The sequence below is a fragment of the Lathamus discolor genome, chromosome 1 (genome assembly GCF_037157495.1).
Source record: "Lathamus discolor isolate bLatDis1 chromosome 1, bLatDis1.hap1, whole genome shotgun sequence".
Lineage (NCBI taxonomy): Eukaryota > Metazoa > Chordata > Aves > Psittaciformes > Psittacidae > Lathamus > Lathamus discolor.
In genome coordinates, this window is record NC_088884.1 from 131,445,952 (window position 1) to 131,468,207 (window position 22,256).

The 22,256-nt window shown below is 38.2% G+C and overlaps 1 protein-coding gene across 2 annotated transcripts in view; it reads right to left on the reverse strand.

Annotated features, from left to right (window-relative positions):
• The window catches only part of CFAP97 (cilia and flagella associated protein 97), a 34,849-nt gene that overhangs the window by 9,363 nt on the left and 3,230 nt on the right, over positions 1 to 22,256 (reverse strand). The window contains exons 1-4 of one of the 2 annotated variants that reach the window (XM_065695576.1): positions 15,812 to 15,869; positions 13,370 to 14,257; positions 13,210 to 13,281; positions 1,169 to 1,431 (exon numbers count right to left, since the gene is read on the reverse strand). In XM_065695576.1, the coding sequence (XP_065551648.1) occupies positions 1,169 to 1,431; positions 13,210 to 13,281; positions 13,370 to 14,237 (1,203 nt within the window). In that variant the 5' untranslated portion in view covers positions 14,238 to 14,257; positions 15,812 to 15,869. Of the gene's footprint in view, positions 1 to 1,168; positions 1,432 to 13,209; positions 13,282 to 13,369; positions 14,258 to 15,811; positions 15,870 to 22,256 lie in introns of those variants that run through there. The other variant, XM_065695565.1, reaches the window with a different exon arrangement.

The following is a 22,256-nucleotide window of genomic DNA, read 5'->3' on the forward strand; positions in this document are numbered from 1 at the left end:
TCCCCATAGATTACAAGTACTCTTACTACCGAAGTTCATGTGGAAGAGCAAATCCTGCTCTCAACATTTTAAACAAAAAACAACCACTGAAAAAAACCCAACCCCATAATACAAGAAGAAAGCCCTCCTACCAACCTAAACACACCAAAGCCTAAAACATTTCTTCCCAGACAATAGGAATTATCACACATCTGAAACAAGTATTTATGTGAAATTCTTTCAGTGTGTAAAGTATAACGTTCTTTTGGCCAACCCTACTCTAGTGGAGCTGGAAAGAAAGTTTTAACAATCTAGATGTCTGAAAGCTCGAAGAACTAAAACCTAATGTACTTTCCTGAATAGGCTGAATATACTTCCTCCATATTGAATCAGTGTCTTTATCTAACTGTATAAAAGAAAACTGCAACATACACAGGGGAAAAAAAAGTTAATAAACTACTTCCACTATAAGTTTTCCAAATATTTTAGCTATATCTTAATCTCCTTTTCAAAGACAGTAATGAACAACTACCAGACACAAAAATGACATTGTATGTATTACAGTTCAATTACTAAAAATCTTACTCAAAACAGTATTTTTTTAATTTGACAACTCTGCCAATAGCCTTATGAGTCTGAATTTCTGTTTTCCACAAAAGGTACTATGATTGCCCTTACATTCAAATAGTGTTGCAAGCAGAATGCTACAAATATTGAAAGAGGCAGATAGGTACAAAATGAGTTAAAAATCAAAAGTGACATTCACATTGTATCCCCTGTATTTCAAATATAATGGGTTTCATGCTATCATATTGATTGCTATATTTTTCACAAGCCTGTTCTTGAGAGACTAGTAATCATGATGCATGAAGCACGATGAATAGTCAGATTGCTATCCAGAGTTATGAGCATGTTAACAGTAATGGTTGTTATGTTCCTCTTAAATGGAGTTATACTGAAGTAAAGCAAGCTCATATAAATTAGAAACTATTTTCATCTTAAAAAAAGCATCATTCCTCCCCCCAAAAACAAGTGAACAATCATGCAAACAGCATAGTAAGAGAAATTCATTGCAGACTTACTGCAATAAAGCTCCAAGTGCTGCCTTACCAGTTTTGTAAGTATTCAGGAGTAGTCTGACAACAAACAGTCCTCTATTTACTTATCCAAATCAGTTCTCAAAACTTACCAGGTTCTCTCTTTCAATTCTTTGCTGCTCCTTTTGCCTGTTGAGGGCACTGTGGTACAATTTAGGAGGTGGTAGAGATGGCTTCTTCAAAGAGGTACTTCTCCTTGGCTTTGCAGATTGTCTGGACAGTTCTTTTAGCAACCTTTGGTTTTCCCGATCAATCTTTTTCACTTCTTCACTTGTGAAAGAATAATTTCTCCTTCTTCCTTTAGACGGGTGATTAATGTTTAGCTTCTGATCTTTTTTCTCCAACTGTAGGAAAGCTTTAAAATGGAATAAAATAAAAACACTCAGGTTAAAACCCCAAACCAAGCATAAATATTGCATCCTATTATTGGAATTTATTTACAGACCTGAAAAACCAAGCTATGTTTCACCTCCCTCCATCTGAATTCCAGATTTAGGCATTTCAGGATTTTTCAGTGATGTTCAGTTGTCTTTAGTACATTAATTTTAAAAAAGGTTCACCACAAAAATCAAGCCTCATTTTGGCCTTAGTTTACATCCACCTGCTTCCTTCTCACAGGAATCCCCCTCCTCCCTATTTATGACCAGTAATAAAGAGGAATTGAACAGCTACAGCAAATAACTGAGTAACACAAAGGAATCAGCAATATGCACACAGCTTATATCTGTAAGCATTTGTGTGGAATCAGAATATAAATCAGCCTTATGTGCATAGTTGTTTCTTCTGCATAGCCAGTATTCCTGATCCTTCCCTTCAACTCTGATCACTCCTGATCTCTACCTTTACCTGTATCCTTGCCCAACTTCTACACTGACACAACATGCTCAGACATCCATCCTCAAATGTTTCTGCTTGAGTTACTATGGTACTGGAAATCAGCACAGGCAATTATATGCAAATAGGGCTACCATTATACTGAACTAAAGCAGCACTGAACAATCATCATCACAGTGCTATCATCCGAGGCACCTATATAGGCATCGGAGAAGTCTTCCAAGCCATAGAAAACATCTCAGGAAGCCAGGACTACAAATAACCTTCAGAACCAAGAATTAAACCATAAATAGTTAGATATTTGTACATGGAAAGAGATTTGAGTTTTGCTCCAAGGATATCCAAAATATCTCTCAGCTGAGAGGTAGAACAGAAATGATGTTCCAGACAGGAAACACACTGCGGAAGCATGACTCAGAGATACAAAATGCATTTCCTGAAGTGATTTTGTTGATCTTTTGCTCCTGAAGTGATCCTACATCATGTTGCTGCAGGACTTGTAAAGGGAAAGATGGAATTAAATTTAATCGATGGAGAGAAATGAGTGAGCATACACAAGACAAGAAAAATTATTGGGGCATGGCAATTGTCGTGGTTTGAACCCAACCACAAACCTCGTCCACTCACTCCCCCCCTTCTTGCCCTCCCCCTGCTTCTGGAGGGACGGAGAGGAGAATCGAAAAAGAATGCAACTCCCACGGGTTGAGATAAGAACAGTTTAGTAACTAAGGTATAACACAAATCACTACTGCTACCACCAATAATAATAATGCTAAAGGAAATAACAAGAGGAAAGAATACAACACCTTAACACCAGCCGACCAATAACTTACCCCACTCCCCCCAGCCAAGCACCGACCGAAACCTCCTCCAACCCTGCATCCCTCTAGCCCTTCTGGGTCCTTCTAAGTTACATCCTGGGCATGACGTGCTGTGGTATGGAATACCTCTTTGGCTAGTTTGGGTCAGGTGTCCTGTCTCTGCTTCCTCCCGGCCTCCCCTCCTCCCTGGCAGAGCATGAGGCTCAGAAAGTCCTTGGCCAGACCAAACATTCGAGCAGCAACTGAAAACATCGGTGTTATCAGCACTGTTCCAAGGCCAAAAGATCAAAACACAGCACTGTACTAGCTCCTAAGAAGGAGAAAAATGACTGCTGCTGCTCAACCCAGGACAGCAATTTAAACCAGTAAAAAGCAAGAGACCAAGATATGAGGTTGCAAGACAGGAGAATAAAGAATGCACAGTTAAAAATACACAGCAACACAGGCCCGCACAACTGTAAAATAACATAAATGGAAAGCCTCACTCTCGGCCAGAGCCAGCTATGTTTATTATAGCTCCAGTGGAGCTTTGCTACTGACCTATTTCTAAGCCTTTGCTTCCTAAAGCTCTGGAGGCCGTCTTCTGGGAACTGCTGTAAGCATTCTGCTGTCATGATATCACCCTATCAAACCATTGCATTATCTATGGCACAGGAATGGCGGTACGAGGCTACATCAAACAGATTTTTGGACCTCAGACACAGACAAGGAAGCCTTACTCAAGCCATTCCCACCTTCCTCCAATAGCACAGTGCCTCCAGAAGATACCACTCACTTTTACCCCTAGAAGCCCAACACACAATTAAAAAAAAGCATCCAAAGCAGAAGCTCTGCGAAAAGCAGAAATTAAGAACCAACCAACCAAAAAGTCACAACAAAGCAACCCCCCCCCCCCCCAAACCAGGCATGCAGCAATACTTCCTGAGCAAACACTTCCAGCATCAGCAATTTTTTGGCAAGGGATGTCTGAGGCAGCCTTTAATAGCTAAAAAGCTCAAAGAATGATGAGCATGTTCTTACTTCAAACCAACATTAAAACTTTCTTGCAGTATCTCAACTAGTTTATTCCAGAATTGATGCAAATATTGATGATGTCTTTGTGATATTTAGAAACCGTATCAAGAATTCAAAATCCAAACAGTTAATGAATCTCAAAATCTCTCTGGAAATTAGTAAGCTTGCACCATCAGTACAGTAGTCAATATAAGCAAGAAGTGTCCCTAAGCAGCTCCTAACTGTGAGGTTGCTCACTTTAGCAAACACAGTTTTCATTTGTCAAGAGAAAATGCAAATCACCTCAAAAGCAGACACACAGCAAACCAGTGCAGATCAAGTGTGCCAACCAACAGGTTAATAAAGTAAAAATATCTTGAAAAGCATCTTTAAAGTTCAGCAAGTTATTCATAAGGGAAGACTAGGACAGCCATCAACACCATTTGAGGAGACAAACCTGGGATGAGATTCGTCTGGATACACCTACAAGGGACAAAAAAGAAATGCACAGAAAATAACTAGACCCACACAATTCACATGATAACATCAATTTGCAATGTGTTCCTTGGTGCAAAATAATTATGTTCTTATGGGAACATGCAAAACCAGCACTGCAGAACACAGCTGGTAGAAAGTAAATTGAACAACCATTTGAAGAAGGCACTTATTATACATTACGTTACATAATTGATAACTATATTATCACAAAGCTATGAGAGACAATTTCATCTTTTGCCTTACATCCATAGCATATCACAGGTTAAACAAGACTGCACATCAGATGCAAGGCTGTGGCAAAGAACAGTTGTTCAACTGAAGTCTTGGCCTACCTTTCTGGCACCAGTGCTGCTGGTGAGGCAGTCTTTTACAAAACACATTTAAGCTCCAGAATAACTGTCAGTGCAAATTCCAAACAGCTCTTTTTTTCTGTGAAAGGTGTGAACTAGTTTAATTCCATTTAAGGCAATGGCATTCTGAATGAGGACATTTTTAATTAGAAATACAGGTTTTGTGTTTTCACTGGTACATCATTGCTTTAATTCTGTATAAGGTAGCTGGGGAGTGTATACTCATATGATGCAGTTAAGAACTATAATCAGTAAACAGACTAGAAACACATAAATAAGCATCGAGGTAATTAATTATCTTCTGACTTGCTCATTTTTTCTGAAAAAAAAAAAACCCCCTATCAGCTGTGATTAAAAAAAAAACCAAAAACCAAAAAAAAACCCAAACCAAACCAAACCCAAACAAAAATCAGAATAATGGCATGGAACAAACTTTTCCTCCCAATGCTGGACAGTAAATGCTTTGAGAAATAATGAAACAACAAACCCTGGAGTGATAGCTACACTGCATTACTTTGTCACTCAGCTCTCCAGAAGGTAGTGGTATGCAACTTCTGCAGCACTTAATACGACCACAATTTTACCAGAAGCTCTCAGCTAGTGCAAATGCAAATCTATACACATTGCTACACATTGCTCTACCAGATGCTACTACTTACATATATGCAAATAAAGCGTGACAAAATTTTACTAACTTTACTCTCACATTCCAGCTTCTCCACTCACATTCCCTCAACACACAGGCTTTTGTTTTTTCATTCATCTCTTCTTTCTGTCTCCTTTCCTTAGCCTCTCACAAGACTTTCTCCTTTCAACCTATTTTCCTTTTACTGTGCCTCATCCACACCTTTTACTGTGCCTCATCCACACCTTTTACCATCTCTCCACAAAGACAGCTTTTCTCATTTGCGGGAGGCAGAAAAGAGACTCCAGCCTACTTTCTTCATCATGCTGTTCATTTTTACCCTCACTATTATTTATACTTACATACTGTAGAAACTGACTTTACTGCTACCAACAGCTTTCTAACAACTCTTGAGGTTAAGGATTTGCTAACAGTGATAATACTGGATTTATCACAACTCAAAAGAAACATTATTAATAAGTGAAAGAATTGTTAAAATCACAGTGAAGATTCTGCTGTGAAGTTATTCAGTGAAGCCTCATCAGAAGACTTCCGAAAACCAGTGACTAATCTCTGTTGAATTACGGAAGAGCATTAAATTTGCACTAAAAGTTCAGACCAAATGCAACATACGCAGCAGCAAATTTTCTTCAAGGGGATAGAGTTAAAAGATCAATCTGAAACTCTCTAGTTCCTCATTAATTTCATCAGTTCCTCAACAGATCTTTTTATAGTTAGCCTGAGGTATGACTTAAAAACCACATCTGAAATATCACAAGTAGTTCGCTGCAGCAACAGTGATGCAGTACACCAAGGCACTGGGTCAGATAACCTTAAATGTAGTTGGTTTGTTGTTCTCCAATCTGATTAAGTTAATAAAATGGAGTTGTGTTTTACTTAGTTCAGATCTATGTTAAGGAAGAATTTAAGCTGCAAACTCCACTTTAAGACAAACAGTAACTGTCTGAAGCCTATCCATAGATAACCTTTTCCAAACCACAGCAGATGCAACACTGGCGTCCTTAGGAACTGTGCAACAGAAGAATTTAAAGTTTAGTATAGAACAGACAAGCAATAGAATGCATACTGTATCACTTACTGAAAGAGGATAACTAATACTACAGGATAAGGGCTCGTCCCAAACAAAAAAAACCCCAAAAAAAAAAAAAAACCAAAAAAGATGGTGGGGGCATCCATGAAATCACAACTCCTTAAACAATGCTCAAATAAACCAAGCAGCAGTCTAATGAAGCAGCGAGCAAAAGGTCCTGCAGGCCTTCCTGAAGCAGTGGTGACACTATTTCCACAGTCCAGCATGACCACAGAACTTCACATCCACAGTAATAGTTTCCTGTACTTCCCAAGTTACCTGGCTGAAAATCTGCCCTAACTGAATTCTGCACGACTCATACAGCATCATATTCCTATTCTACGCACACATACTATGACAGAAAACTAGGTAATCCACAGGAGGCATGCATGTCAAGTATGTACTGAATGTACTTCAGCATTCACTGGCAACAACATTGCTTTCATGACAAAGGCAGTAGGTGTCTACACGTGGTCAGTAAAGCCTAAAAACCAGGGACAATTCACTATCAATAAACAAAAAAGAACCCAGATCCCACATAACAGGTAAATGCATTTATTCTAAATGCTACTAAGTATTTCAGTTGCAGTTAGTGTTATATAACTCAAGCACTTGAGTTTCAAAGTTATTTCAATGATTTATTCAACGATGCATCCACACTACTCTTTAGTCACAATGCTTAAGTGTTAGAATCATTTATATGATTATTTTTGCAGTGGCCAATGACAACATGAGACAACACTACAGTTTAAGGCTGTAATTTAAGTTTGTAAAGAGTTTGTAAGTTTTGGAACAATTAAATATGATTTACCTGTAGTTTCATACTCTTTATCAGTAGGTAATAAGTAATTTAACTAAATCTCTACTTCCCACTTCACTGTCAGCCAGATCATAAACTAATAATTTGGGGGAAGGGAATAAACAAGCCGCAGCATTTGCATACAGACTTGCACAGTGTGCAGTCTGCTTCTCATTTAGTGGTAAGCAGGGAAAAGAAAATTCTCTGGTATTCACAGGATTTCTATAAAAGCTGGTTTCCATGGAGAGACACCTGACTTGCTTTTAAGCAATAAACAAGCTGTTTATTGCTTTCAATTTGTAGGCATTGAAATGACCTTGCAGAGTGAGAAAGGCCAAATCTTATATAAAATACAAATGATAATTAGCAAGACGAATGCATTACGACAGGATGATACAGCTGTCCTAATGGTATTATGGCTAAAATTAAAGTCATGCATTTTTCAGTGCGTCTGTTGCAATCCCAGTAGAGGAAAATGCACTGAACTGCTTCAGTGCTTACGCTTTTGAGTTTGCCTGGTGTTTTGTTTTATACTTCTCCACTACCACTTCTGTAACACATTCAAAAAACCCAAGAGGATTAAATCACAGTTCTTTATCAATGTCTAACAGTTTCAATCTGAAACTATTCCCCTGTACTATCTCTAAACAGCTATTTCCTAGAATATCCATTCTTTCAAGTACAGAACTCTTTAAAAAGGATTTTGGAGAATTCATTATTTGATGTTTAAGAAATGGAGCATGTGCTTTTCAAGTACAGATTTTCCCTATTTGAATATGCTTAAATAGGACTGCTAGCTATTGATGTCATGAGAAAGACAACAGATACCTTACATGTGCATTATTTTTCTTCCCCCAAATAACACATTTTCTTACGGATGTTGGAAAAACATGGATCTCTTTACATTCTGAAAGACTGCAATCTGATTTCAAACTCTAAATACAAAGAATAAGCTGATAATCACTCTTTTACCTCAACATGAGTTACTAGACCTGCAAAAATGATGCATATGTATACACAAACACAATTAGTTCAAACTATGAACGTACAAACTAAAACCTACATGTTTAGTTCAACTGTTATGTATATATTTAAGAGTTCAAATTTAGATATTGTTTTACAGTTATTCTACAAATCCACTAGATCATTATGACTGAGCACACAGATAACGTATCTCCAAGAGGAGAAAATTTCAGTTATAAAAAAACTTCTATTTCCTGAGTGACAAATTATAGGAAAAAAAAAAATTAAAGCAATTGCTTTATGTTCAGTTGAAGCTGCTATTTAGTTTTCTACAATAGCTTTTATTCAGAAAGACAGAGCTTTTACTTTCATACTAATGATATTTATATCAGTGCTCTTCACCAAGTTAGCTCTGACAGCTTTACAATAGAAAAGCTAAAGCACAGAAGAGGCAAAAAGATTTATTGGGAAGCATATAGGTCAGTGAGAGCTTGAAGGATACAACTCAGGTCCTCAGCCTGTAGCCCATTGTCCTACTTACCCAACGCACCACCTCCTCAAGTTAATAATAGCTAATACCATGGATTTACAGACTAATTCTCACAGACACTTCTGTAAAATAAGCAGGTATCAACCCCATTTTACAGACAAGAAAACACAAAGCACTGAACTCTTCAGCACTCCATATACCTTGTGTAATCCCATTACTACTACATTGATACCCAACATAAATTTGGAGAAAGACACACAGCATTTTTAGCACACAACTCTGTATTCTGAACTACAGAATTTAAGAAACTTGTCTAAAGGCAGAGAGCAAGTCTGTATCATAATGGGATGGAAATGTGATTAGTTCACACTCATATGCTTAACCCACCTCTTTATCTGCATAACCTCAATTCCTTAAATTACATGGAACATTAGATCATGATATAGGATCAAGCAAAACAGCATCAGAAAATTTTCCAACTTTTTCATCCCCAGCTTTCTAACATGGAGCTTTATGAAAGTGCTTTCAAAACCAATTTTTGACAATCTATTCCTTTGCATTGACATATTTAATTCTCTTTTTGTGTTCAGATTACTCAAGAGTACAGCAGAGGAGGTAACTCTGACACTATTATGGGTTCTGAACACTGCTCTTAGTTACTATTTTAATTTTCTGAAATATCTTTAAAGTTTATAGCAAAGTGGAGACAGCAGTGACTCACAAAAGACTTACATACAAAAATCTATGTAACAATCATGAAGCAATTGAAGAACTGTATTTCTACCTGAAAAATTATAATCACACCTGTATTTTTTCTGTGCAGGTGGCAAAAAAGAGAGGTTAAGGTTTATTTATTTAAAATATAAACCCTACTAACCTTGAGTAACTGAAATTCCAAGTACCTAGGTTCTTAACCACACTGATAAGATATTCAAATTCCTAATTAGTGCGGCTGTCTGACTCCCCAGTGCTATAATAGTTCTTACAGCTATAAACTATAATGACAACAGCTACATGACATCAGTCTTAGCATTGTAATGAAATCATGTAAGCCTCCTAAGCATCGACTTCATGTCTGTAAAAACGAAAGGATTCAAGCATCACGTATTTAGTAGTTATACACATTTTAAATAAGTATGCCACTCAAACAGCAAGAGATTTTCATGAACAGAACTAAAAACCACTAGCAAGAACAAACAATTCAGCAGTCCACAGCTACCAAAATAGCATCAGAGATATACCCAAGAATTTTTATGCACAATGCAGGAATAATTAGTAAGGAATCACTAAGCCCAGTAACTTGAGCAACATGGTCCAGGCAGACCTAGATTGTAGCATCATCCAGGCTGGTTTTAGTTCTGCAGCCACAGGGCTCAGTATGAGCAAGCAGGGCATGCTCTGCTCCTCAGGAAGGGTACTACAAAGGGCTGCTCCCTCCACCTGAACTCCAAGCCACTCTGAACTGAGCATCAGACACTGCCATGGGACTGATTTGGAAAAAAAACAAGACAGATCGATTGGAAAAGTTCCAAGTTTACCCATTCACCCTACACTATCTCTGCTTTCATTATAGCCTGCAGTTTTGAGCAATACTGTTCCCACTGCAAACTGCAGGCTCCTTACAACTGAAACAGTGTGAGTATGCACTCCATACCTTAGCATGGTAGCTTACAGGTACCTGGGCTCCACAATTTCTTCCCTATGTATATTTACCAGTCTTCCTTCTTGCTGCATCTGCTCTCAGGAGTGCTGTGCTGTTCAATCACCCTTCCTACATCACGTGCATGCAAAGCCATGGCAGTATAGCCACACAACCTGCAGGTTCTGAAAACTGCACATTTTACTGTACTTCTTCCTTTTCAAACAAGGTTCAACTCCCATCTAATAAATGCCAATATAAGGACTACATTCATATGCTTTGTCTTTGGCAACATGAAAAACTTACTTCTCTCCAGTTTTCAAGCAAAATTTTCACCCCCAGCTACTGTTACCACAGAGATTTCTGCCATCTTTACTAAAACTAGTTCAGTCATTTTCCCACTGGGCAAACAGGCTGCACAGCAAGTTACAGACCTGGTAACACTCACTTCTGAAAGTTGTCATTTTACATATGCTGTTACTGATGTTGTAACTGAATATTACCACATATCTTTATTAATCTCTTGTTCAGACTTATGGTCTGACCCAATATTCTGGTTTGGTCAATATTCAGAATATTTCTAAAATCAGTGGTAGAGCTGCACAACAATACCCACCTAAAAAGCATTCAAAGTGCACTATACAGAACAGAGACTATAATATTTCCAACTAAAACTATGTTATTTGTGAGATTTATAATTACTCAGCATAGCATAACTTAAAATTCGGCTTCTATCAAGAACAAGCAAAGCTTTAGGAGTCGCAAGGGCATGATATTTTTTTAAGTCTAAATATTACTTTTTAACACGTTTATAAAAATTAAATTTGCAATGAGCACAAATACGTAAAGGTATATATAATACTGTAACATTTTTTTTAAATGCTTCAAATTAATTCTGTTTTAAGAAACACAAACTATCTTGCTATGTAATAACCAGACTCTTCTTCTACTCCAAAACTTGTTCTTTGAATACCATGTGCTTTTAACAGATTTCTTCCCTTTCTTTTTTCTTGTGATTTTTTTACTTTAATACAAGAGATTCTAGTCTTCACAAACGCTCACATTAACAGTGCACAGAATTGTACAAATAGCCCCCTAGAAACAATGCACTAATAGATCACCCTGAAATTCTACAGGTTTCTGGACGCATTGGGAAATTAAATTCACATAACTGCTTGGGCCCAGCTATATTACAAGCATATTTGACAAAAAACTTTTAATGAAATACTTCATCAGTACAGATTACTGGAAGGATATTATACTTTAAAACCAAATTTGAGACTTACTAATAATCATTTAAATACTCTCTCATGCACTCAGGTCTGAGCTTATACTGTTCCCACTCGAAACATTATTTATGCCTATGCAGTTCTGAGGAACATTTAATACAGACTGGGAGGGGTGAGCAGTGATTTGGATTTTATACATTTTTTAAATGAGTACGGAAAAACCTGGAAGCAATAACTCAGAATAATATTAGCTCCTATTTTCCCAGACTAGTTACTTTCCACCATTAATAATCCTGCCCCATTTAAACTTCAAAATACGCAAAGTAATTAAGCTACATTGTGCTTGCCAACTTAAGAGAGGCACTTGGGAAGTAATATGCACACTAATTAGGAACATTAACTGCCAAACTATGTGAATTCTTTACTCAATCTTTTTTTTTTTTCCCAGTTTTAGGAAAAAACCACACATATCCCCAATAGAGGTTCATCTCTGAGAATACTCTGAGCTATAATACCTATTTATTTTAGGGATGAAATGATTCCTTCCATAATCAGTAGGTATTAAATAGCTTTTTGCTATCAGGAAACAAAGATGTAAGACATCATAATTTCAATTGCCTAGCAACAACTCTAACATTATGTTTTGACAAGTGGTTAGAGCCTTTTCTAGTACAAGGACTGTCTGAGATGAGAATCAGCTCTACCTTTCTTGATGGCTAGCTCTGCTTTTTTTACCAGCATAAGTAAGGTTTTCTTGCCTTACAAGTAAATTCCTCATTTCTTCTCATAAGTTAAATTATGCATACAATATATTTTGTATCCTTACCCACTGGAGGCTCTAATCTCGCAAGGTACGAAGCGAATAAAGGCGACACACAAACTTTTAGTGTGCCATGCCCTATAGCAATACAGCAAACTTGGGTTGAAATGTACAAGACTTACACTGTGAGAATCTTTCCTGACCTGAGATCAGCAGATTTCCTGACTTAAGCCTCTCTTATTCTATAGATTCTACTACTGAAAACTCTGGGACATGAAAAGAAGTAGAAAAGCACTGCGTAAACATTAAAATACACACGTGAGATCGTTCGGTTCATTGTCATTCCATAATGAATACTTACAATGAATGCAGTGAGATTCCAAGTTCTCTCTCTCAGACTTCATTATCAAGATTTATTTAATCTATTGGCAAGAAGCAATCACTCAAGTTTTACTAAAGATTATCTGTTACTTTTCCTCTTTAAAATATCTTTACTCAACTTCATGGTATTTCAGAAAGAAGATACTTGGTTCAGAAAAAGAATCTCAAATACTTCCATTTAATTATCAAAAAGGTACCATAAGTTTAAATAAATGAATGCTATTTATCATGCATTGCCGTTTTAAACTGCCTTTCCATTTTGAAAGTTAATAACCCAGCAATTTATCAGAAAGGCTGGTGTTTTAATTTAGATAGTAACTATGGCACAGTCCAGTAAACCTTGATTTCTCAAAATGCATATGCTGTTTTATCGAATTGTTAATGCATCAAAATCTTATTTAGAGATTCAGCACATCTGTGTATCTTACTTCTACATATATGCATAACAACACATATTCATACACATGCTCCTTCTTTCGCCTGTAGAAGCAGTACTGCTTACACATGTACAATTTCAAAGAATTAGATCAACACAGCTTAATTACAAACAAGTTTCAAAATACATGTGGCACATTAAAACCTCATTCTCCTCTATAAGAACTCAGTTGTACTCAACCATGTACAGACATCATACTTTTTACAAAGAAAATTTTAAAGTCACCTTTCAAAAGCTGATTCAGGTCCATGGCATCATGCAAGACTTTCTGACTACATCTGCGATCAAACTCGGAATCTAATGAAAAAAATACAGGTATAAGATTGGATTTCCCAGCCACAGAGGCTTAAAAATTTTGTGTTGTACTTAAATTCTGCAAAATTACCATGTAATTCTTGGTTCACATTTTCCTGTCTTTTTACTTTAAGTTTCTTATCATTTGATGCTGCAAGTTCAAAAGACTGGATGGGACTGATGTCTGGAGTTGACAGAGGTGTTACATCAGTCACTGTGTCTTCAGACTCCTCCAAGTAGTCAACAAGCTTTGGTTTTCCTTCTAGTAATTTCATCGCTGAGTCAGATTTTTGTTTTGGAGACAGAAGAGCATTTCTACAAGCATTCCTCTTTGAGGAAGAATGAGATGAATCTGATAAACAGCTATCAGAATCTGTATCAGAACCATCTGTATCTGAGCTTGAGGATGAGGATGAAGAAGAAGATGAGGAGGAGGAGGAGGAGGAAGAGGAGGAGAAGCTGATATTAGTGTATTTTTTGCTAACCTTTTTCATGTTGTTTGACTGCTTAGCTGACTTTGGTCTAACCTTCTGGTTTTTGTCATCATCACTACTATCTTCTTCATCTGTAAAATAATCTTCTTCACCTTCTTTAACTATCTTGGGAACTCCAGCAGGAACATTCTCTAGTATTTCACTACTTGATGCAGATGTCATTCCAGATGCACCTGCATTCTCTGCAACTAGAGAAAGTGACAAAAATGAAGCTTCTTCAAGACAACCTGTGTTATTTTCCAGGGACTGATCCTTCTGAATATCTTTCTGCTTTTTTTCACTTTCCTCCTCATAACATCTTGTATCCTTTGAAACAGAAACCAAGTTGGGGTCTGTAAGAGCTGTCATCATACTTTCTTTCTCTATGCATTCACCATTTTCTTCAGCTTTCTTTTTCTCTTCCTCAAAATCACTGTCAAAGAAAGCATGATCCACTTCATCTGATAGATCTTCAAACCGATCCATGCTGAATCAGGAAGTGTCACCTGCAACCATGAAAAAAGGTTTCCAAAGGTTAACATAAAACCAGATCCAAAGATGCTGTTAGGGTAACATTTTTGTTCTTCACTCTTTCAGCTCTAGCAATATGTAATTCTGCAGTTAATTGCTATGTTGCTAGAGACAACTTCATAGTGAGTTCTGTAAAGAAATTTAGTGCCACCTTATTTTACACAGCTCACATACTTGACCAAAAAGCTTTACTTAAAGCCAACAAAAACTATCACAATTTCGAAACTCTTACTCCTAAGAAAATTAGTAAAATGCTGTTACTGGCTAAAGAGTCTCAATTATTACAAACAAGCAATTGAAGTGTCTTATTTTGCCCCTTTAAGCTAGAGCCACTAATGAGCTACTATTAGTCTGTATTTTGTATTAATCTCTTTTATATGTGGCAGTCATCATGGTGGTTGACACAACCATTCAACCTGCAGGCTTTCAGGACAGAAAGTAGGAGCAATTTCAATTTACATAAAAAAACCCATGGCGCTTTAGGTGAAACTGCAATACAGGTAGGGTGTTTCAGTATTAATGTTTTAGCTTGCAGCAGGAGAGCCTGATGCTCTTGACGTATTTCAAGCTGTATAGTACAGTGAGCAAACTTGACTCAGATGAAACTTGTGCTCCAGACACAAAACTAGCACACTTAAACCAATAGTCACCATTCAGTCCATGGGACCAGAATACGGCTAGCCCAAATACATGCGATGTAGATACCAGGTCCTTAGTGCTAACTGTTCTGCTCTACAAATCTGCTCCTATTGTGTCATAGTTCTTGCAGAAATATGTGTTAGATCCTACTCCTATTGCAGGGGAGATATGAAAGTTTCTGCTCATTAGTAGGATATACACAAAGTTAAAATAAAGCAACAAACCAAACACCCACAAACAAAATTAGCCAGTACCAAAGACTACTGTTCCCATCTAGCCAGCAACACTTTTTTCCTAGCATTTACAACAGATTTTATATAAACTTTGTAAGCTGCAATCAAATATGTAACATTCTTAACGTTTGTAACGTTTAGAGCCAAGGAAACCAAACTTAAGAGACAGTGGAAGCAACTATACAAGGCAAGAGAGCCAGAGTATCTTACAAGATGGATGGCCTTCCTTCAGCTACATAGTGTGTTGCCATGGCAAACAAAGGTGAAAAAGGAACTCCTAAACTTGCTTTGAAATTGCAAGCGTATTCCCAAAAAGGCTTCCAGCTAAGATTACTTCAAAATACAGAATTTTTAAAGCTTTATGTCACTCAGTTATCTTGCCACTTCTCAAATAATACTCAGTTTTAGAAGAATTTGATATATGTACCCCAAATACAAGAAGCACAACAGAAGAGTTAAAAGCAGAAGGCATGCAATCTCCTGTGGTTTTAAGATACGCAAAGCCGAAGAACTTAAGACAGACTTAGTAAGGTTAGATGCTGTATAAAGCTGAAAATGCTACTAAACGATAGAAGCAGAGGTCAGCTTTAGTACCACAGAGAAACTCTTTAAAGCACCTATCTCCTCCAAAAGCAACAGAACAAAGGAGTAAAACACCTGGGAACTCTTGATTTGAAATGCTGCATGGAATTTGGAAATTTTTCATGTTCAAGTCGCTTCTCATGATCCCTGGCTTCAGGCAGCTTGCATGGTCTCTAATGCCCAACTGTCATGTGATTCCTGGCTAGAGCAGCTTCCTAAAATGATTACATGTTTTAATACAGCAAAACATGCACAACAGAAAAAAAAAATCAGAAAAGTAAGATATTATTTACATATAATTCTCTACCACATGTAACCTAAACCAGAAGAGAACAAAGCAGAATTTTTTGGCATCACTTGTAGACTACAGGAATTATTTATTTAGCAAGTACAAGTGAGGTAAAGTCCATTCTACGAAGAAAATAAATACAGGAAGTACAGTGTTAAGTTAAAACAAACCTCTTTCTTCTCCATGATGAAAGGTTTTTATTACTCAAGACACTAACATCTCATCGATTTTTAGCTTCAGACAGATCATGACAGATTGGTGAAAGTGGGCATGTGTTGCGTTTCCCTTGTCACAAGCATTTCATATACTGTTAGCACCACTGTACATGTAAAAGCATAAAGGGATAAGACAAAAACCAGGTTTGCATGTGGATGCAGACCGACTAGCTTGAAATACAAAGCTGAGTGTAATAAACTAAAAATACATGGATGTGTGCATGTAATGCAACTCCTGCAAAGGAGACTAACAGTATCTCATTGGCTATAGTATGCGTTCATATCACAGCTTCTCAGATGTCTCTCTTCTGGGCACAACCTCTTCAGTGAGGATGGGATTTAACTCAAGACAATGGAAAAGGGCAGCACAGAGGTGGCAAAAGATGATTATAGACAGCCTGTATGTTTCTTTCTACCATTAGCACCACCCAAAGAGCACACATTTTCCTACTCTGCACGACTCAAGAATAGCTTACCTGCCGGTGGGCTGTTTTCCATAAAGACTGAGGCGTAACTGATTCACAGACGGAAACCACTGTTATGGGAGAACTGAAGTTTAACAGTCTGACTGACCAAGGAGCAACAGTTGTAACACCAGTCATTGCCAAATGCTCCTTACACTTTTCTGGCACAACCACCTAATTTTGCTGGTTAACCTTGCCCAAATTATATTGGCTGTGCATGCACATATACACTCTCACCCCACCTTTATATACAGGGCACAGTGTAATTTTATTCCTGGGTAAAGCACACAATTCTGCTACATTATGAATTTTAAAATACAGAATCAACAAGTGAAATCCCAATAAAATTGTCAAATACTTATCATTGACTGCTAATTCCAATGACTACTGTATTGATTTATAAAAAGTATATGCTTTTTGTGGCTTTAGCCATGAAACTCTCTAACACAAATATGATCAACTCAAATGAACAGGCTCTCCATTAATTATTCATCAGATCTTTTATTACTGTAGTATTTCTTCTTCCCATGTAATTCTCTGCCTCTCGCCCCTTATTTCTTGTAACAACCACCCCTACCCCCAGCCAAGCACACCTATTCATCTTTATCTTTTCCTCGGTGCAGTTCCTCCTAGTTCATACTACTTTTTAATCCCTTCACCTGTAGACACCAAGCTTGATCTATTTAAGATCAAAAATCAATGGCCAAGCAGTCAAGGAGAACACGCAGTCTGGATGTCAGGGCATTTGGAATATTTGGGTAGGTAATGCCTAACAGCAGGCTTTCAAGCACTGCTGCAATACAAAGTATCTCAAAAGGAAGACAGTACATAAAAAGCGATATAGTGAGGATGCAGATTTAAGTGTGGTTTTGTGTTTGAACAAAAACTGCCTTTTCATATGATTTTTTGAACGTCAGAAACTAACACAAAATACTTAAAGTTTAAGGTGTTCTAACCTTGGTTAAACCTTAACATTATCCAATCTACGTTTCACTTTTTTAAATGCAGACCATCTCAAACACGTGCACCAGAACATAAATAAATCACAGAAAAACAAAATATAAAAAAAAAAAAAAAAAAGAGTGAAAAACAAGCCCCTTACGCCTGCTATGGGCTGAAATTTCTGATGTTACTGTGTGCACACTGTGCATCTCCACAAAGGCCATAATACAGCACAGCTATAACACACACAAGATGAGCCAACAATGTTTCCTGCAACAAAAAGGAACAGACAATCTCACGGTGTACTAACAAACGTATGTGAAGTATCAAAAGCAGTAATTATGTTCTATTCAGCTCCAAAAGGGCACCTTCTGGTTTAGGGTTATTAATTAATTTTGCTTTGTAGGTGTAACTGATCCTGGAAGAAGTAAGTACACAGGCAATCTTCTCCCAGCCCACACAACAGTGCCCCCACAGATGGCACCTCTCCTTTCAACTGGAAATTTCTACCATTTCAGAGCAGGGACCCACTCTGCTGAACTCGGAAAGCAAAAACAAGTGTTTGAGAGCTGAGGGGCTGGAAGGTTAAAGTGTTTTCATTAAAATATTGATGTTATTGGTGGCACACGATCTTTAGGACACTCCAAAATCCTCCAACTCTATTTACTCCTTACTGCACCTCTATCCTGCCTCCTCAATTCTTCTGACTTTCAAATCACCTCTTTGTACAGGGAACTTGGGAAAGGGTAACTGTATCATCTGACTAACATTTTCAAAAACATCAATCATTAAACACCTTACTGTGTAAACACACACTAGTTAAAACTCCACCCACCTCTTTTCTTCCTCCCTTTCTCAATTTTTGGCTGAGGCTTAAAAAGAACAAAACCAAAGCAAACCAAAAAAACCAACCACCACCACCACCACCACAAAAAACAACCAAACATGTGACAACAATAGATAATAATAAAAATTTTAAGACAGAAAAGTCCAGCTTCTGAGGGTTTGTTTAGTTTAAGAAGGGAAACACAAGGAAATGTAAGTCTTCAAACCTGTAAAAGAGACTAACCCAAAACTTAGGTGTTTTCAGATACAATCAACTAGTGGTAAAGATCAACTAGGGCATCTGCTTCCAACCATGTGACAAACCACACATGCCCAGCCCTACCTACCTCCTCTTTAATTGCAATTTTCATTTTTGCTAGAAAGAAACAACAAAGCACGCAAAGGAGGAAATAGTCCTCTAAGGAAACTATTTCCTTTGAGGGAAACCACAATGAATAAAACAACCAGCCTGCTTAGTAGATAGTCTGGTTTTCCAAGCTCAGAGCACAATAGCTGCCATAGCTGTTCTGTATACCATATGGTCTCCAAACTTGGCTACCAGTTTCCCCAATCCAAACCATGTATTCATAACCAGTATACAAAACACAAGGCCTCAACCCCAGCTCAGAATGAACTCCAACACTATAAACATAACCAAGCTCTGCTCCTCCACATTTACACATCCTGCACCAGACCTGTTCTTACACCCCAAGGTGAAGGGCTGGTTGAGACACAGAAAGTTATTCTGCAAAACACCACAAAGCACACAGAGGCTGGAATTAGAATTACAGAAAAATACAGTTTCAAAAGGATGCTCTCGACATGATCTAGTCCAATCCACTGCTCAGAGCAGGGTCAGCTTAAAAGTTTAATCTAGTTTTGCGCAGCAAAGTGCGCAAAAATTCCCAGGATGAGCACTTCATGTCCTATGTGGGCATCTGCTCCAGTGCTTACCAACCATCACTGTGATTTTTGTCTTTAATCAGAATTTCCCTTGTCATAGCCTGCAACTCTTATCTTCTAACCTTCCATGGTGCACCTCCAAGAAAAATCTGATTCTGTCTAGTGACAGGTAACCATGTTGCTGCTGCTAACTGCCTGAACATAACTACATGGGGGTAAATCCCTTTGCTCAGATTACAACCTCCATATAAGTATTTATGCCAAACTTCTTGCTGTTGGCTGAGACAGCAGTCTTGCACCTGAACTGAATAATCTGAAACAGTCCTGGAAGCCCTTCACAGACCAGATCTGACAGTACCTAATTCAAGCTCATATCAGAACTACCACTGCTTCTAGTGCACCTGAAACCACTTACCCAGCTGATTCTTAGCTGGCTCCCTATGATTTCACCAATTTTTGTCTCTCATAGCTAGAGAAGAGGAAAGACCTGCTACTCCAAATCTGTGGGGTCAATATACCCAGCCATTGCTGCCCTTTTTCCTCCGTTTTCTTTTGTTTGCTCCTCCCCACCTCCCCATTTTGTGTATTTGTTTGTTTTTTCCTTGGTTCTTTCTGCTGGACACAAAGGAAAACATTTTTCTCCATGTATTGTAAGATATAGTTTAGCAACTCCCAAAGATACGGCAGCAGAACAGCAGTTCTGTCTTCAAATAGATGTAGGTTCACTGGAGACGATCCCAAGTACTTTGGAGTCCTTTTAAAAGGATTCCAACAGAAAGCCCTGAATCTCCTGGCTATTTCAAGCAAGGATTCAGCTCAGTAAATGGGCAGAAAGAAGTCCTGGAGAAGAGTCAACTGCCATCATCTGTTAGAACAAATGAAAGCACATGACCACCAGAGAGCCCTAGACAACTTCAGGCCAAAGGCTTTCAAGTTAATGTACAAGGGAGGGAGGAAGGAAGAAGAGAGGGAAAAAAAAAAGTGGTTCTTATTGAGACAAAGTAAGTGCCACCCCCCCTACCATGAAAAACTGCAATACACACATTAAACGTTTGTTCTTCAGTAAAGGTCACCTTGTGACCTCATGACCAGAAAGGCTGGGTCAGAGACTACTGAGGTTAAATGGTGGATGTGATGATGCCCATCAGGCCTGTCTTCACAGGCTACAGCTACTCACTCACAGCTGAGAAACCCAAGCAAATGAGTAACAAGCCCTCCAAACCCAGAGGGAACAGAAGCAGATGACAATCGAAACAAAAAATACAGCCCATGAATCATATGTTGCTTGGTGAAAGTATCAGGAGCTTCTGGAGGGATTTCCTTCATAAGGACCTCTGTGTACAACCATAAGTAACACCACCCACATCAAAGTGTCATGGGCCTACTGCAATATACTAACTACTTGGAAGAGTCCTATCTCTAGGCACCTCAACAAGCACTAAGACGCTTGGGGGAAAACGGTCACTGGCATTGACCCTTCCCAAAAGTTACACATAGCCACAGTCTTTCGATAACACTGACAAACGATGAACAGTTCCTGGCAGCAAAATTATTTGTATACAGGTATGAAAAGCCCAGGAAAGGAGAGACTCTAATGCCAGGTATTTCAGGCAAAGATCAACGTAAAAGGGAGTTGAGTTTTCTTGCTCCTGCTGTACTGGTGCATATCTGTGAGGAGTATTTCTGCCCAATATCAAGATTTAAATATCGGGCAACATGCATCCAACCAGGCTATCCACAACTGAAGGGGGTGAATCTAGAACAGTAGTCCACAATAGCATGTAAGAAAAAGGAAAACAACTCCTCTTATTAAAGCAAAACTTCAGCATATCTGCCATGTAAAAGATGGTGGTGCGTGTGTGTGTCATCACCCTGGTGCAAAAGTTAGAGCATTACCTGTGTGTGCATTCCTTAAGATCTGCTGGGATTAAACCAAGCAGCTGTTGCAGACTGCTGGGCGTCAAGTATTGCCATCTTCCAAATGACAATGGATACACCACTTCCCCTACTTCAGCTAAGTAATGCTTCCATGTTGATCAACTGTCTCAAAAAGTACAGCTCAAGGGTGGCCCAGAAAGCAAAGGTCTCCACAAACATCTTCAAGCTCTCAAACTATTATTGAACACTCCCCATTTGAAATTACATGCTGACATAAAACCTCCCTTTCATCACAGTTCAAAAGTAAAGAGAAACAATTCTTTCACCGGTATTTCTACAGTAACTTCCCCCCTATTCTCACCTTGTAACAGACCAGTTGTGCCCAGTCTGTACTCCTGCCTCATTCATTGCACACAGTAGAGGTACTGATTAGAAATGCTTAGAACCTACACATGCCCATCTACTACTGTTGGGAAGGCAGGACTCAAAAATAAATCTGAAATAAGAGCTCAACAGCGCCAAAACTTTCATCCACGAGCTGACCATCTATACTGTGCACATGCCACTTACTCTGGCATTTTCTGGATTTGCTTCTGAGCTAGTCCTGAAAGAGACAGCAGAACCATAAAGGAAACAAGTACAGCACAAACAGAGTTTTGCAGGTAAATCATAGCATACTCCAGAATATCTGGCCATCCCTACCAAGTGGCACAACATGAACTGTCTCCAACAACAGAAATCCTCACTGAGCTAGAAGTTTGTTCATGCTTCTAATGTTACAGATTTAGTGTGCTTAGTGACCCAACTGGACAAACAGGCTCATCAGCATTTCCCTCAACACTTTGCACAGATGTGCTGCCACAGAGACCAAACAGATGTGAGTTTTGTGACCACAAGATGGCACCGATTATTGCCATTTGGAACATACACAGTTTTACAGAGATAACAACCACATTCTCCACAGCCACTGAAAATAAGATTCAATTCTTTTTAATTTTTGGTGA